General features: G+C 47.9%; 1 protein-coding gene across 1 annotated transcript in view; it reads right to left on the minus strand.

Annotated features, from left to right (window-relative positions):
• Nucleotides 1–18,244, minus strand: part of ABCA12 (ATP binding cassette subfamily A member 12) — a 101,741-nt gene that overhangs the window by 13,859 nt on the left and 69,638 nt on the right. Inside the window, exons 34-41 of the mRNA XM_056861241.1 lie at nucleotides 17,737–17,823; nucleotides 15,937–16,030; nucleotides 14,131–14,258; nucleotides 12,221–12,308; nucleotides 8,775–8,880; nucleotides 5,416–5,470; nucleotides 4,375–4,552; nucleotides 1,230–1,345 (exon numbers count right to left, since the gene is read on the minus strand). Of these exons, the coding sequence (XP_056717219.1) occupies nucleotides 1,230–1,345; nucleotides 4,375–4,552; nucleotides 5,416–5,470; nucleotides 8,775–8,880; nucleotides 12,221–12,308; nucleotides 14,131–14,258; nucleotides 15,937–16,030; nucleotides 17,737–17,823 (852 nt within the window). The remainder of the gene's footprint in view (nucleotides 1–1,229; nucleotides 1,346–4,374; nucleotides 4,553–5,415; nucleotides 5,471–8,774; nucleotides 8,881–12,220; nucleotides 12,309–14,130; nucleotides 14,259–15,936; nucleotides 16,031–17,736; nucleotides 17,824–18,244) is intronic.

Below are 18,244 nucleotides of genomic sequence, written 5' to 3' on the forward strand. Positions count from 1 at the left end.
CTAATCATTGTCCTGTAAGTATCAAGATAATGTGCTAATGAGGGTGTGGTATGTTAATATGGAACCATTGTATCCTGAAGTGATCTGTTAATGTGTGAAATCCAAAGCTAATCTGCATGGCTATGACGCGGAAGACAGCGGATTGGCAGTCTGTCCAGGATAACACCATCAGAAAAATCCTCTGCTACTTAGAAAAGTATAGTTCATTTCACAGTGCAAAGATATAATACAGATACTTCTTACACACTCTCCGCTCATAGCATCCCACACAGAGTTTCAGTTCCACTCCATTATATACACCTGGTGGTCGCAGCCACCAATCACAGTAGATGCCTAGTCATTCTGACATGGCTCCTGTACTGCATCAGCCTCCTGGCCATAACCGGATCAGGCCAGCTCCCTCTAGCTCTCCAGGGACTTCCCAGGCTGATTGCATCATTACTAGATCCATCTGATCTAACCTGCACCTGTCAAACTAATCTGACAGCCTTGTAATCTTGAAAGGCTATTGTGGACTGTAGTCTTTGTTAGTCTGGAGGTTTTCAGGACAGGAAGCCAAGCCTTATTCATTCTTAAACTCTCTTCTTTTCTGTTAAAGTTGTGCTGATGTTTATAAATTTCAATGGCTTCTCTGTGCAATCTGACAAAGGGGAGCTTTTTATTCACCACTAAGGACAATCCTTTTGAAATTCTTTGTTGGCAAGAAGGAGAGATAACAGGACTGCCTGGGATTACATCTGAGTGATGTTGAAATATGTAAAAGATGAAGAACCGATGGCGACATTTGCTGGCTGACCCTTTGGTCATTAGAACTGGCAAGCAGCTGAAGCACTGGCAAATCTTTCGTTCACAGTTCAACCGTTGCTTATTTATTTATTTATCCATCCACTCAAACACCCTAATAAGTGTGTGTGTAACCAGAGAATCCAAACATCTCATCACTGCAACACAAAACACTACCCCCGCCCCCCAGCCTCGGGATACAGTGTACAAAACAGTCGGACTGGCTGCTGCCAGCACTGGGCCACGGGGGGTACTGGGAGGAGCTCAGGACCCAGGTCAGGACCTGATTGAGCTCCCACACGAAATCCAGGAGTTGCCCTCACGGTTCGGGAAGTGCCTGTCACAAAGCCAAAGAGCTCTGCTAAAAAATAATAATCAACCAACTTCAAACTCCTTTATACATTTGTTTTTCATTCAAGTTGAACGAAACTGAACCAAATCCTTACCCGAAGAGGAACAGAAGAAGGAACACGGCCAACAGGTTATTGTCGTTGAAGAAAGCTGGAATCTGGAAAGCTGAAATTACTCCAATGGAGAGCGCAATAGGTACCATAAAATAAACCTGTGGAATGAGGATAATGACAAGACATATCAAATACAACAATTTCTTATAGTGATACATACAGAGTGCTTAAGGAATAGATTTGGCTTCTAATGCATGCAAACAGCTGAGGTTCCTCAGGGCACTGACAGAGAAACCACACCATTTTGCTCTGGAATAATTAGCAATTCTCATGGTTTTCTCACTAATATAGCTCAGAGTCATCACTGCACATAGGATTCATTATCCAGATGATTAAAACCACTGCATTTCCCTACTTGTGCTGTGGGAGGGATGTCTCCAGTGTTAGAGGGGGAAGCAAGCTTTTTATTTAATTTATTTATTTAAAACATTTTTATCTCGTCCTGCCACCTGATCAGGGATCCCAAGGCAGTGAACATAAAAAACACTGAAACATTTGAACAATCAAAAACAACCTTTAAAATTATGAAATAATTCAATAAAGCACATAAACAAACAACACCAGAACCAGGAATGAGGGCCAATAACTGTTATTGGAAGTACGCCAAATGAAACAAAAGAGTCTTCACCGGCTGGCGAGAAACAGTGATGGAGGGAGACAGACGAATCTCCCTGGGGAAGACGTTCCAAAGTTTTGGTGTCATGACCGAGAAAGTGGTCACCTCCTATCCAGCCTCAGATGGAGGAGGCAACACAAGTAGAGCCTCCAACAACGACAGAAGTGTACAGGTGGGTTCGTTATTTTCAAATACTGTACTTCAGTGTCACACTTAAATACTTAGAATCATAGAGTTGGAAGGAACCACCAGGGTCATCTAGTCCAACCCCCTGCACAATGCAGGAAATTCACAACTACCTCCCCTCCCACACCCCCAGTGACCCCCTACTCCATACTCCAGAAGTTGGCAACAAAAACTTGATTTTGTGCTTCAGGATGAGTTTTTTACAATTATATCTAATATGGCCTCAAACCTCTATGACTCTGACAGAGCAAAGAATAGTGTTTCCCCAGCAAACCCATTCTGTGTTTTAGCAGCCACAACACTATTATTTTTGAAATGCTGATTGTTTCTTTGTATACTGACCATATGAAAAGTCCTGCACAAACCTGAGCTGAAAAGGAATGTGAGAGGAACCATTCCTACACAACTGACCTGATTTGTATGCCGCGGGGAAACTATTGCTTGCCCAGATTGCATTTAGTAGTATGGACAACATGGTTTAAATGGAAAGGGAATTATTTTCCTCACATACTCGGAAGTAGGGTAAGTTTTGGGAGCTGAAATTCCACTCCAGAAAAATGTCTTCTGGATTTCCACTGAAATTTCCAGCCACAATGCAGCGATTGCAGAGTTACTCTACTCTGAGCCCACTAGAGTATCTGTGCCAAAGACAACCCGGCCACTTCATCAAGGAAATTTACTGAGGATGGATGAAACTAGAGAATCATAGAATCATAGGGCGAAAACGCTTTAGCCTCCTTTAATCCCTGTTTTAGCCAGGATCGAACGCATATTAGGCGAACCGCATGCGTTCTATCCTGGCTGAATCCTGGCTGAAACAAGGATTAAAGGAGGATAAAGCAACCATGTGTTTTCACCCTATAGAGTTGGAAGGGACCACCAGGGTCATCTAGTCCAACACCCTGAACAATGCAGGAAATTAACAACTACCTCCCCCCCCCACACCCCCAGTGACCCCAACCCTCCCCCCCGCCATGCAGGATCCCACAATCAAAGCACTCCGGACAGGTGGCCATCCAGCCTCTGCTTAAAGACCTCCAAAGACGGGGACTCCACCACCCTCCGAGGCAGCGCATTCCAGAATTTCAAAGTTGGGTATGTTGTTATTGTGCTGAGCTCAAAATTACTTTTCTCCCTCCTCAAAATGATAACCACTGTTTGTATCTGTATCTGCCAAATGTTTTCTGTTTTTATGAAAATATTTATATTTTTACAAAAATGCAGCAGTTGTGGGGGGTGTTAACAAAACTATGAGAAAAGAAAAACTCCCACCATCTCCTCCCTCAAAAATGTGTAGTAATTATGACAGAAAATATTTCCATAGAAAAAGTTGGTTAAAGATGTAAGAATTGTTTTCTGTCTTGCCCTAATATTAACAGAATTTTTCTGTGGCAAAGTTTCCCCGGCAGCAGCCCTGGCAGGAGCAGCCATTGTTCGCAAGTAGCCATTATTCAGAGCTCTTAGCAAAATACATACGGCTGGACGACATTTAAGGCTGCCTTTTGCCTCTCTGCCTCTTTGTAATTTAACCTAAAGGCATTTTTTGTGCCTACAAGTTAAAAATAAATGGAAGTCCTGACCTTAATGGCATGCTGGTCTTTTATAAATGTGCTGAGCTTTATGCACACAGAGCAGATAATGTTTTAGCAGACTCACACTACCCTGTTGGCATTCCAAATATTCTAAATGTCCTTGTACAAAGTTAACATGACCTAGGAGGGTCAGAATAATAATAATAATAATTAGTAGGGATGGTGTGATAAGTCGAGGAGTTTGATTCCAACCTGGATAGGTTTAAGTTCTTCCAGTGCAGACAATTATCCTGAACCTTATTATGTCAGATTCTATCTGATATACTTTCCAGTGAGGGAAAGTTTATCAGGGAGCGCGTGCACAGATTTCTGCACAGGCGACCTGGAGGGAAGAAGCTCATGTATAAATCATTTGGGGATTTACGAAATGTTATAATCTGTGCATTTGATGCTCATCAAAACTAGCCCCCTGCTGAAAGCTGTGGGGGAGAGATGCAGCCTCCACTCTGGGGCGTCCGTTATGCCGCTCATTCCAATGCACGTCTACGGCGACTAAAAGCAAGGATTCTAGAGATGCACTTTATTGCCCCGTACTCAGCTAAGATTCTGCAAAATAAGGCAGCTAACAATATTAGCACAGTTCATAAAAACATAAATCCATTACGGATTTCATACCTCATAAACCAGTGTCAGTTCAATATCACACGGCATGTTATATTTCGTGATGCAGTTTCCACACTGCACTCGGTGATATGTCATTTGGGATATTCTGCTCCACAGATCAACTACTTACGAGGTCATAGATGAAGTTGGTCACCCAGTAGCTGGTCACCCCGAGGCCCGAGATGTGCTGCAGCTGTTTGGCCTTGTTCTGGTGCTCCTTCACCACGTAGAGCACGAAGCTGGCTGTCGTGATGGAGTAGCCGATCAGGACAGACATGGAGACGATGATATCCAGTAGACTACTCAGCCTAAGGGAGGGTAGCAAACCGCCCCGTCAACACACAGTCTGCCTAGTAAATGTCATGATGTGACGTCACCCCATGGGCCGGGAATGACCCGGTGCTTTTGCACAGGGGACTACTTTGAGCCTGAGGAGGGCGGGGTTGGTGGAGGGGAGGGACTTCAATGTCATAGAGTCCAATGGCCAAAGTAGCCGTTTTCTCCAGGGGAACTGATCTCTGTTGCCTGGAGATCAGTTGTAATAGCGGGAGATCTCCAGCCACACCCAGAGGTTGGCAACCCTAGCTACTGACCCAAGTGGATAATCTATGTTTCCTTCCTTGTGTGGCACTGACAAGAAGGAAGAGGCGCACAGCCGCATGTAGCTAGGGTTGCCAACCTCCAGGTAATAGCTGGAGATCTCCTGCTATTACAACTGATCTCAAGCCAAAAGAGATCAGATCACCTGGAGAAAATGGCTGCTTTGGCAATTGGACTCTATGGCATTGAAGTCCCTCCCCTCCCCAAACCCCACCCTCCTCAGGCTCTGCCCCAAAAACCTCCCGCCGGTGGTGAAGAGGGACCTGGCAACCCCACGTGTGGCCCACATGTTGTGCGGGGTGGCTGATGACACTTGTGTGGAAAGACTGCAGGGCTGCCTCGTGGCTCAGGACACCTCACGGGAAGTCCGGCCGTGGGAAGCCATCTGCACCCAGCCCCTGCCCTGAATGAGGAGCAGGCTGTCCTATGTGGCTGTGGCTGACCAAGCACCACCGGCCGTTGGCCAGCCCACCACAGGATATGGGCTGTGCTGCAGAAGGGTCAATGGTCAGTTGGCGCTTTTCTGTGCCATCAGATTCTAGAGAGGGGAAAGATAAAACCAACATCTTACATGACTTGTTCCTGACTCTCTCCTCCAGGATACGGATGAGCAACGACAGCAATACCTAAACAAAGAACAAAAGCACACGCTGAAGTTTCTCCCCCTAGGTTTTTTTATTGCCTTGTCTGGTATTCATTTAACTTGCATCCAGCAGCTCTCAGTCAGTCACTTCAAGGCCCGTCAGGACTTCAGCCTGACACAGACATGGCTCTGAGTAGAACCTTCCCATGGTGGGGATTGGGACTGGACTGGCCTCCCCTGCTATCGTGCCTGTGTGAAATCCGTGCCCTGGACATCATGTTCAAACATGGCGCAAAACGCAGAGAATCCAACGTCTGGAAGCCCCCTTTGGACAGTGGTTGCCCACCCCGGGGAAAGTCGTAACAGTCTCATGGATCGGGCCTACATATGAACATGATTCTGGGGAGAGGGACCCTCCAATCCTCTTGCCAGCTCTGGGTTGGGAAATACCTGGAGATTTTGGGGGAGGAGCCTGGGGAGGGCAGGAACCTCAGAGGGGTACAACACCACAGACGCCCTCCGAAGCAGCCATTTTCTCCAGGGGAACTGACCATGGGCATCTGGGGATCAATTATAATAGCGGGAGATATCCAGGTGCTACCTGGAGGTTGGCAACCCTATTCTAGCAGTGTGTGGCTGGCTATGTATAACAGATCTCTGGAGTCAGTCAAAGAACTCTTTATTCAGGACACTGAAACTCAAGTTCCTTCCAGTTTGGGAAATGTGCAGCCTCCTCCACCTAATAAAACCCCCCAGTATAATTCCATTGATAACCAAGAAATTCCATTTAAAAAGAGTTTATCTTTTTCAATTATGCCATTCTGGCGTTTTGAACTCACGAAAGTGCTTTACAAATTCAAATATTATCTGTACTATCAGGGGAACTGTGAGAGACCCGGGGGGAGGGGGGTCCCAGCCTTCCTCTGCTCTCCGGGTCTTTGCCTCACGGGTCACTACACTCACCTGCAGCACCACAAACCCCCCCCTCTCTGCCTGGATCATCCAGCTGTGGCAGCCAAAAGGGGGGGCTGCTAACTTGAGGGTGTGTGTGTGGCGCCTGCTCTTCTCCTACCAGCTTGGTCAACCACTTGGATCCTGGTGGCGAAGGGGGGCAGCAGCCGGTCCCAATCCCCCTACTCCTCCTTCTCCACCCGCCTGGCAGCTGCTTCCCCCTTCCCTAAAATGGTGGCCAAATACTCACAACTCACATTGCATGATCTCAGTCTTAACCAAAATATCTAATTTTTCTTCTTTGGGGGCTTTTTATGCAGAAAAATGTCTGGTATGTGTACCTGGCCCCATTCTCTGGGTTTTTCTATCTGGCACAGGGGGACAGATTCAGAATTAAATATATGATAATATACTCCAAGATTAATAACATGGGGCAGATTCTAGTGACAGAGTAAAGTTTTGAAAATGTGGAATTTATTGCTCGAATTTCTACATCAAAATTGAAACGGACCCCATAAGATTTATCTGAAGGTTCCCTGGCTCAGGGGTGGAGAATCCGCTTTGCACGCTGAAGGGAATAACGTTAGTGCTTAAATTCCCTCCAATGGATCCTTCCAGGGATTTGTTTCTTTATCAGAAATGCCTTGTTGTTTTATGTATTGTAGGTGACCTTTTAAAAGTAGGACGCCGGTCTGTTAAGTAGTAAGAAGAACAGGAGGAGGAAAGAGACAGGACAGCCAGAGACATCTCACAGTTCATTGTAAAGAAAAGTTTTTCCTTAAATGCTGTGACTTTTCCCCCTCTCTACTGATGAATGAAAAAAAAACTTTAGTCTGTAACAATGAAGTACAAACAACTAGAAAGCATTTTCTTCTCTCAGAAATAAAGGAGACACCGTTTGCCTAAGCCGTTAATGCTCCATGATAAAGCCATTTTCTCTTGACTGCGGCTTCGGCTAGAAGTCAAAATTTCCATTTCAATACATATATTTTTTGCGGCTCAGAAGATGGAGCCGCACAATAGACATAAGTCTAAAGCCATTATGATTTGCTTAGTGACAGTGGGAAAAAGCTCTTTTATGTGCCTTCTTAAATATATGAAGCCTAAGTCAGACCTCAAAAGCCACCTATTTCAAATGGCTGGAAGACGGCCCGCTTTGATCTGGCCGTTTCAAGGGCTCTTAAGCTGTCATTTATTTGTCAAACCCATAAAAGGGCTCTGGGAGCCCGAAAGGTGTCAAGGAAGATGTGCCATCAGTGGTCTCTGCCTTCATCCAAATTCCACCAACCCTGTCCTACCTATATCCTATCCAGCCTTAAGACATGGTCTGCTCCAGGTCCCTGATCTTTCTGAGCCTGCGGGCACCTCTGGGATTCTGCACTTTTTCGAGTGCTGCAATTAGTCATAATTCCCCTCCCCTCCCTGATTAAACTGTTTAACTATTCCCTCTCCTAGTAAGACATGTCAGAACTCTCCTGCCGCGTTGTGTTTGAATGAGTTGGGTGGAGTCCTGAGGCAGGGTGGGGTGTGCCCCCCACGCAACCACGAAATAGAGAGAAGGTGGAGGTCACCACAAAATGTCAGGGAGTGAGTTAATGCACACACCTGTGAGCACACAGCTCCTCGTTATTTCTGCCAGAAGCTCTGTTTAACAGGATGCCTTTTAAAATCAACATACTGTTTTAAAATATTCCCTTGCACGCAGGCAGCTGATCTTCAGTCACACCCTGAAGATCCTTATGCTGTGGAGGCAACATTACTGGCAAAGTAATGTTTTTAAAAATCTGCACTGCCAAACTGTTCTCCAATGGCCAATCAGAAGCCTTACTGGGCAAAAGCCCTGTATGTATGAACGTATGAATGTATGCATGAACGTATGCATGAACGTATGTATGAATGAATGCATGTATGTAAGTGCCATCAAGTCGCAGCTGACTTACGGCAACCCCAGCCAGGGGGCTTCCAAGGCAAGTGAGAAGGAGAGGTGTGGGTCCATGGCCTTCCTCCGCAGAGTCTTCCTCGGAGGCCTCCCTTTCAAGTACTGACCCTGCTTAGCTTCCTAGATCTGATGAGATGGGGATCTCCCCCACCACCTTTCCTCCTCAAGAGCCCCAGACACTTCATAACAACATTTGGTGGGCACCATTCAGTGGCTTCCATGGGCGCCACGCTTGGGAACACGTTGGTTTACCCAATTGTTTTTGACTCTCAAAGCATGCAGCGGGCAACAGCAGTCAAAGCAGAACTGATGTCCTGAAAAATCTAGGAGCAGGACAAGCCGTCTTGCTGTGTGAGGTGCAGAATCCTTAAGGGGAATGCTAAGCTATTCTGTGAGGTGTGCCATATGGCACAGAAGCCATGGCAAAGGCGGCTGCCGAGGGCTGTCAAGCACCTACCGTAGGTGGAGGACTTCTCCTTCGGCAAGTTTGCTCGGAGTATGAAGTTATTCAAGCTGTTCAGGAAGGCTGGGAGGCTGTGGTATCCTTCTGGATTATACCAGACCTACATTGACATTCCAGAGGTAAAGACAAAACAGGGAGCAATTAGCTTGGCTTGGTGGTAATCTACCAGGAAAAGCTCTTCCTTGAACCCAGAAGTCTGGATGTGCCTGTTTGCCTGTGTTCTCTCAGATCTCTGGCACCTGCACCCCTCAAGCCTCAAGCAAGAGGCATCTCTGAGGGTTCATTTCAAATATACTGATGTCCGTGCCATGGGAGGGCATCCTTCTGAGCCAGGAAATGCATGGGAAGGTCTTGGCCTTGTCTGCCTCACAAGGTTGTTGTGAAAATGAAAATAAACCCCCCAGCTTGCAGCTCTTTGCTTCTTGTGATACACGAAGGGGGCTGGGGCTTGGCTCCAGTGATACATGAGATGCAAAAGAAGGCACCCTTCGAGCATTTCCACTCGCACAAGCCACAGTGCCCAAGTGGCAGCAGCAGCACTTGGGGCTTCCGCTTTTCATGAAAGAACAAGGTCCACAAGGAGCAAGGGCATGTGTAACTGAACTGGCTTTGCAAGACCGAATGGGCTTTGTTTGCAAAATTGTATCTGCCGAAATATCTTGTGCTACGTCTTGTGCGCGCAGAAAGGCAGTAGGGGGGCAATCCCTTCCCCTTGGTATAAGCAGACAGTGAGGAGGAATTCTAGCCCTGCTTCTCTTTCTGCAAGGATTGTTGTGGGTGTGGAAATCTTCTGTAGGATCCAATCCTAGGGCTTCCTTGGGGGTAAAACCAAATTCACTCAATGGGGCTAACTCCTGAGTAAGTGTGCACCGAGCTAGGTTGAAATTACATCACCCAGTTTAGCTGAGTATGGGGGCCCAATCCTGCTGCCTTTTCCAGCCACATGCCAGTTTGGATCTGTGGTGCAGACCACAAGGGGCTGAAAGAGCTCCTTCTGCTGACCTGGCCCCATCGTTTCCCTCCCCCACCCCCCGGCTCCTTCTTCTGATGAGGTGAAGGGTCCTCCTCAGGAAACACAGGCAAGATGGAGTCATAACCCTGGGCCATTGTAAAATGGAAAAATAAAATCTTCTTCCAAAAAGCCACTCAAAAGCGTGGAAGAGCTATAAACATGAAATATCTGTTTTTATGGAGCTACTTTCTGGACAGAACAGGCAGACGGTGGAGGCAGGTACAGAGCCTCTTGACAATGGTTTCCTCCCTCCCCAGGCCCCTCATATAGGCTGCAGCTAAGCATTTCTTTACACACTGATTTTAATTTGTTATCAAATGTGTATTGATGCAAAAAAAAGGGGGGCAGCTACGGGGACTGCTGCACAAAACCGGAAACATGCAGGAGCAAAGAAGGACCTTTGCTGCCTCCTGGGGTCTTCTTCTATCGTTTATTACTCCATACAAAATGTGAAGTCCCGGCTTGCTCTAAAATGCTGCAGAGATGTGGGGGGATTGTGTGGGAAGAGAAAAGAAGGCTGGCCATTATGAAACAGAGGAGAGAAATTGAGATTAATTGCAATTCAACATCCCACCAGTTTCAGAATGGATTTCTTGCCTACAGGTAGTCAGTCCCCAGGAATTCACTGTATTTTGAAAAATGCTTCAATATTTAAATGGATTCTCATTGCAAACAGCCCCTTACATTCAGTGCCATGGATCCAACCCTCATCTGGCCCTTAAGAAGGGGGGGGGAGCTTTAAAGAGCAACAACATGACTTGGGTTTCATATCTGGCAAATAGGGTTGCCAACTCCAGGTTGGGAAATTCCTGGAGATTTGGGTAGTGGAGACTGGAAAGGGCAAGGTTTGGGGAGAGACCTCGGTGAGCTATAATGCCATAGAGTCCACCCTCCAAAGCAGCCAATTTCTCCAGGGGAACTGAGCTCTGTTGTCTGGAGATCAGCTGTGATTCCAGGAGCTCTCCGGCCCACACCTGGAGGCTGGCAAGCCTACCGCTGATATCAGCGGGCCTCATAGCCTAACCAGGGAGGGGAAGACTGGGATGAACGTCTGTGCCAGCCACAGGATATCAGAACTGAGCTTGTCTAATGCTGGGGCCTGGGGGCAGGGGCCGAAGGACAAGCAGCAAAGGGCTCCTGGCCCTTGCCCTGTTGCCGGTGGCCTTGGCTCAGCCAACCCGGGGGATCCACCACCAGTCCAAGAGGCAGCTGGTTATTTTGATTGTATTGTTGTAAGCTGCTCTGAGTCCCCATTGGGGAGAAGTGTTGTGTATAAATATCTACATAAATAACAATACAATACATCATATCAGCTGGTTTGCAGAACCTGAAGCTCTGTGGATGGTGGCAGGCCAAATGTGGGGGGGTTCTTTGTGGTTGAGGGGGTGATTTCTACCTGGGGAAGGACGCTTGATGACCGTAATATTTCAGTGCAGATGGGAGCTGGTAGATATAGGGGAGGGAATGTATACAGGTGGCCAGCGCTTGGCAAGAACGCTCGCTGCTGAGACGATCTCCTCGGCATCCTGAGAGATGCTAGCAGGGTGCCTATTTCCTCTGCTTCTCTTTCAATATTGTGCAGTACCAGATCAATGAGGCACAAAACCGCACTCCTGTCTGGCTTGTTACGGGTAGAGAAAATGGACCTGGCTCGTGTAACAGAGACTTGGTTAGAAGAAATCAATATGGCGTGTCCGTTTCAATGAACGCCGCCTGGATAGGCGGCCCTTTGACAATCCCGCATTGGTGGTCGGGGAGGATGGGTGGCCGTTGTCCTCCAATAGTCACTTGCTTTGTTTCCCCCTTCTGTAACCCTAGTCCAATTCTGTTGTTGGTTAGTTGTCACTTCCTATTGATTGCATTGATCTGACACTGCGTAATCCACCTTGCGTCTCAATGAGGAAGGCAGACTACAAACTAAACAAATAAATAAATAAATAAGCCCAGAACACGTGACCCAGCAATTTGTGATGCTCCTGTTGAAAATATGCACGCCAGAACTAGCTAAACTAGGGCCGCGATCCACAGTCTACTGGAAGAACTCTTCTGGCTCAATCCCAGTCACCCCACCCCTAGCCAAGGCAGCGCCCCGTGCTTCTTTCTAATGATTCTGAAAGGGGGTGAGGCCCATGTTGTACTTCCGAGGCATACTGCTTTAACACCGTACGCATACTGAACCATACAACACACATGTGTCTGTATGACATGGGTGCATAGATCACACACAGGCCATGTTGAACAGACGTGCTTCAAGTGCCAGTCATGGGATCAGTGAAGTAGCTGTTAGAAAATATCCTCGGGTGCTCTCAAGGCCTTGATTTCTCTCGGGCATTGGTATTGAACGGGCTGCAAATAATACTTCGCGAGGGAGCCGTAACGCTTGCCTCCGTTGTTCCCTGACAACAAAGAGGAATCCTCCCTGGCTTACCTTAGTGAGTGTTCTGTTAGCCGGCACAGGGTTGATATCGAACTGGAGGTCGCTTGTCAAAGGCATCCCAAAACTCCAACCACCATACCTGGAAAGAGGAAAAGGCACCTGAGGAAGCACGCGCGGCCCAAAATCGCAGCACTTCGATCTCCCTTGTAATAAACCAGTTTCTGCCGTGGAGGCAGGTGGAACTGTGCACTTTAACAGCTGTGGGGAGGCTGGCGACTGGCGTGGGGAGTGGGGGGGTTGTTGGCTTTATTTGTCCTCCCTTCTCGGTCATGCCGCCACGAAAGGGACCCGGGCATCTCCTCTGCCCCCTGCCCCCTCATTTTCTCTGCCACCGTTTACTCTTAAAGGTGAACCACAGCCTGGTAAATAATACTGCCAGTAGGCATAAGATAATCAGACACAGAGACCAATTTAGAACAAGAACCAACTATGAAGGCGTTTATTAAAGAACTGAATATTTTTAAAGGATTTTATTTCTTTTATTTTGCCCTCCCCTGGCAAGCCACCAGCGTTATTTCCTTTCCTAGCAGTGCCAGCCTGGGGTGGAGGCTAGAGAAAGGGAAACTGGCTGTTTGGATTTATTAGGGGGGAGGGGTAACAGAGGGATGGATCAAGAACAAGCAGACAGACTGATGGGGATTAGGGAAGACCAGTATCAGGATTGCCGAAGGAAGAGCCCAATCCCTGTGCTTCTCCGCCTTAATAAATTCAAACAGCCAGCTTCTTTTCCTCTGGCCTCCAACCCAAGTTCGCATTCAGAGGGCCCTTGCGTGAATGGCTCAACATCTTCCTTCTGGTCAGGCTGCAGTGTTGCCAGGTCTCCCCCTCCTCACCAGCAGGAGCTTTTTTGTGGTGGGGCTGGGGAGGGTTTACCCCGGAAGAGATGGGGATGCTCCAGCACATTCTTCCAAAAACTCTGTGGTTTCAATAGAGTTTTTTGGAGGAATATGCCCTTTCGGTTTGGAGACATTTTTTGGAAGAGGGCCAAAAGCTTCCTCAAACTCTTACTCGCCTGGTGGAGTTGTGGTTTCATGGGGTGAAACTGTATGTTCCGGAAATTGTTTGGAGGGGTAAACCCAGAAGTGACATTATTTGCCACCCCCCTTTAGCTGGCCTGCTTCTGCCCACTGGCCAGCTGATGGTCAGCGGGCATTTGGGAACCCTATCAGGCGGCCATGTTGACCTATATGAATGGCCCATCTAGTCCAGCATTTGGTTTCATAAAGTAAATAAATTTTGGTTTGTCATTATGGGAAAGAGACTTGGAAGTCTTTGGCCTTGCACATTCTCTGTCGCTCTCCCTTTGAATTGGACGAAATGAAAAAATACAGTTTGTTCTCTTGCCTACAAATCAGGATTCCAAGCCACAATTTGATGCTGGTTGGGGAGTTTGCAGGCAAGAGGGGGGAAAAATCATTGTGTGTCGTTTAGTCTGGTTTGGACAAAATAACAAATTTTGGTTTGTTGGGAATGTGGAAGTCTTCAGTTCCCAAAGGCAGGGAAAGCAGAAGGCAGGAGCTCAAGAATTTCTGAAGCCTGTTCCCATAATGACTAACCACAGCTTGTTGTCATGGCCGAATGGCTTGGGGTTGGATCCAATGTACTGAGCATGCAGTGAAGATCCTGGACTGAGACTTCCCTGCATCATGGTATAGTTCCTGGGGAATTCTGCTCCCGGGGATCAGGAAACCCTCATAAAAAATCGCCCTCTCCCTCTACTCATGGAAAGACCCCTTTGGATCTAACCCTCTGTCCCAAACATACCCAGGCATCAAACACTTCTAAATGAATTTCATTGACGGAACAGCAGCACAAGGTATTATAAAAACAGGCAAAAAAAAATTCTAACATTTAAGATGCTACTAGATGCTGAGAGAGGATTAAGAGAGTAAGCACGGTACCTCTTCTGCACAAAGTCCTTGGCAGTTATTAGAAGGTATGCCTCTACATCGTGGCCAGTTAGGTTGTAAACTGTCCGGGATGAGAAAGTTCTTTTGTGAGGAGGAGAAAAATCAACTTTGGGGCAGATCTAAAAAAAAAGATGGTAATAAAATGTAGAGATAATCTGTTATACATAATAACAGCTAGTTTAAGCAACGAACGCAACAAACAGATGAAATTAACTGTATTATCCTGAAATGGGCAGCTGGTCATTATAACACACTTCATAGCTTGTACGTTTAAAAAGAGAAAGAAAGTATTCTAAGTGTCTCTGTGTCAGGTCCTTGTAGACTTCTATCTGTTTTTGCCCTGACCTGGATGGCCCAGGATAGCCTGATCTCGTCGGATCTCTGAAGCTAAGCAGGGTCTTGGATAGGAGACCACCAAGGAAGTCCAGGGTCTCTACACAGAGGCAGGCAATGGCAAACTCTGACCTCGGTTTGTCAGTTGCCCTGGGAAGCCCTACAGGGTCACCATAAGTCAGCTGTGACTTGACGCCACTTTCCACCACCATCCTTCGTTTCCACTGGGCTCTCACTCTTCTTCTCCTGTGCTCCCTCCCCCAGCCTGGGCTCTTCTCACTCCTTGGAGCAGAGCAGCGCCCGCGGGAAACAGGACTGGGCTGCAAAGGCATCCAGACCCAGGAAATCGAGCTTTGCGTGTGTGTGGAGGCAGCGTAGGGTAGCCAGGTCCCTCTTCGCCACCGGCAGATTTTTGGGGCAGAACCTGAGGAGGGCGGGGTTTGGGGAGGGGTGGCACTTCAATGCCATAGAGTTCAATTGCCAAAGCATCCATTTTTCTCCAGGTGAACTCATCTCTATCGGCTGGAGATCAGCTGTATTAGCAGGAGATCTCCTGCCACTACCTGGCAGTTGGCAACCCTAAGGCAGCAGCCTCTTGTTTGTATAGTATTTAGCATCTCTGGACTCTTGGGCTCCAGTAAACACTTCATACCAAAAAGAAGCAAATCTGTGTATACCACAGACAGCTACTAGCTGAGGAAGACGGCAAGCATGAAATGACTTTCAATGATGCCATCTGTGACGGTCCACAGATCCAAGCTCATCTAAGGGGAATTTGGACACATGGCTCAGCAGGATGCAGCTTATGTTCCAGTGTGTGCGCCGTTCCCCCATGGGAAGCAGTTCTTGAGAACAGTGGTCGCTTATGCATGGGTACTTTCACTCACGTTTACCCCGTCTGTCTCAGTTGTTCCTTGAGGTTTCCCTCCATTAGAGATGACCTCGCTGCCAGCCCTCACAAATCCCTCTCCTCTGAGCTCAGCCCGGGTGAAATTCCCATGCATAAGTCAAAGTGCAGGACACACAAGCTTGCTTTCTCTCACAGCCAGTTACAAAGCAGCATGTCCAGAGGCGGGGATTCAAATGCTTCCTGCTTCCTGGGAGCTCTTTCTGAGCAGAAGAAAGGCTTTTTAAAACCAAGGCTTGGATTTCTCCCCCCTTCTTTTCAGATTGCTTCATTTTTTGTTTTTTGTTCTTAAAATGTTTTTTATGCAGCAATTGGGTTTGGGGGAGAGGGAACTTTTCTCTCGCTACAGCCAATTACAAAGCAGCATTTCAAGTGGTGGGGATTCAAATACTTCCTGATTTGAGTTTGGAGACTGCTGGTGCATAGACTCCCAACAGGAAAGTGTGGGTCCAGCGAGCAATGAACCTCAGGTAAAACTCTCATGTGTAAATAACCATCCAATCCCTAAAGCTGATTTCATAGTAACCTTCTCTCGTTGAGAACTAGTGGAGTGTTACCTGTTGGTTCTCTGTGCAATTGCAGGTGGAATACTGGGCGCTCTGGTTCCCACCGGAGAGCCACTCCCCAGGCACGTCTTCCTTGAAACACCCTCTGAAAGAAAACATATGTTACCTGGCAGGTGTACACACGGCACACAGTATTATTGTGCCAGATTCCTATAGGAGGTGGGGCTTATCAAGGGGTGGCCTCCTGCTCTTTCTTCTTTTCTTTTTTTTGCCCTGACCTGGATAGCCCCAGGCTAGCCTGATCTCATCAGGTCTCAGAAGCTAAGCAGGGTCGGCCCTGGTTAGTACTGGGATGGAAGACCTCCAAGGAACACCAAGGGCTGCTACACAGAGGCAGGCGATGGCAAACCACCTCCGAACGTCTGTCTCTTGTCTTTAAAACCCCACCCAGGGTTGCCATAAGTCAGTTGTGACTTGACAGCACACAAAAAAATTTCTCTTTTTAGTTACTGAATTGAGATATTGATTGCTTCAAATTCCCTTGCAAGAGAGCCTAGAAATTACCATTGGAATAACAGAAGTATTATGGAGGCAGCAGGGAGTGTGCCCTGCTCAGAGAGTCTGCATGTGGGGAAAAGATGAACTGGACCACCAGTGAACTTTTGATGCTCGATCCCAACTGTGCTCAGTGCAGAGAAGAATAAGCATGGGAGCCCCACCCACACTGCCAAATGCCCCCCCCCGAAAGGCCCTTCTTTTCTCTCCCACTCCGTTCAGTCGATTTGGAAGGAAGAACCAGAAGAGGTGGATACGGCCCTCCTGCCTCTCTTAACAGAGAAGCCTCGAACAGCTGGCACCACTGTCCTGTGCACATTTACTTGGGAGGAAGCCTCACTGAACTGACTGGTACTTACCTCAGTGTAAAGGTGCACGGGACTGGCCTGCCTGTCTGTAAGCCACCTGCAAAATGAGTCTCTCTGAATGCAATGAGACTCCTTTCAAACCACACATGCCTGAGGCAGTGGTAGAGGGCTGAAATCTTCCAGCATGCTCCATGAACACATGAAGATATGAAGCTGCCTTGTCCTGAACCAGACCCCCCTTAGTCCATCAAAGTCAGTATTGCCTACTCAGACCGGCAGCGGCTCTCCAGGGTCTCAGGCGGAGGTCTGTTCACATCACCTACTTGCCTGGTCCCTTTAACTGGAGATGCCAGGGATTGAACCTGGGGCTTTCTGCATGCCAAGCAGATGCTCAGCCACTGAGCCATGGCCCCTCCCCTCTGAATTAAACCCCAATGAACTCAGTGGGGCTCACTTCCAGGTAAACAAGCAGAGGACTGAAACACATCCACACACACACTGCCAGAGTTCTTTTGAACATAAGGTAGGCAGGCAAAGACTGAAACCAGGAGAGGGCCATCCCTTCATTTTCTGCCATCTGTCCACTCCAATTTGCCACCGGGCAAAAAAAAAGTATATTCCCTTTCCCTTCCTCCCTCACACCACTGGTGGGACAAGCAGCTGGGAGAAGGGCAGGAAAAGAAGGGGTTAAGGAGCCCCTCACCCACCAGCCCCCCCCCCCCACTTCATCAGCCTCTCCCGGAGGTTCTTCTACCTTGTTGGGCTTTGACAGGGAGGAAGACCTGCGCAAGGGCTCGTCCCTTGGAATCTGCCCCTTCAGAAGCTGCTCGGTCCCATGACCTGGCAGTGTTTTGGGTGGCCTGCCGTCCCACCGCCTGGGCGCGAGCCCTGGCTCTCCAGCTGGGCAGATGCTCAACAGATGCCCTTGGTGGCAGCTAACCCTTGGTGTGGGTGGTTGGCCCTTCCCCAATTAGGAAGGACTACTCACGGGTTGCTTCTGTTCAGGCACGTGTTGTCCACTCCAGGGAAAGCAAGCAAGGCAGCAACCAAAGGCCCGGTGCTCTCGTTGTAGTTTCTAGGTTGAAAAAGACAGGTGTTGGGGTGGTGGGGGTTTCAGCTACACTTGCCTCAGAGACATCGTAGGACAGAAGCCGCATGAAACGGACCACCCAACGAGCCAGACAAGTTTAGACATCCCCGTTCAGTAAAATGTGGCATAATTTTACCAAGAAATGTGAGCATTTGTTCACGGATTACTCTTTCCCCACAATTTCCCCACAAGCAGCCCTCCCCTTCCCACAGGTCCCTCCCCAAATCCATCCCCCCTTCAATTAATCCTCTTGCCTGAAATAATACATTTCCTTTCCCAGCCTATTCCCTGAGAATTACTTCCCCACCATGTTCCTTCCCTCTCCTGCTTCCACTGCCCCAAAGCTTTGCTTCCAGTTCTCTTTCCATCAACACCCCTCACTAGGGTTGCCAACCTCCAGGTACTA

This window comes from Euleptes europaea, chromosome 15 (assembly GCF_029931775.1).
Source record: "Euleptes europaea isolate rEulEur1 chromosome 15, rEulEur1.hap1, whole genome shotgun sequence".
NCBI lineage: Eukaryota > Metazoa > Chordata > Lepidosauria > Squamata > Sphaerodactylidae > Euleptes > Euleptes europaea.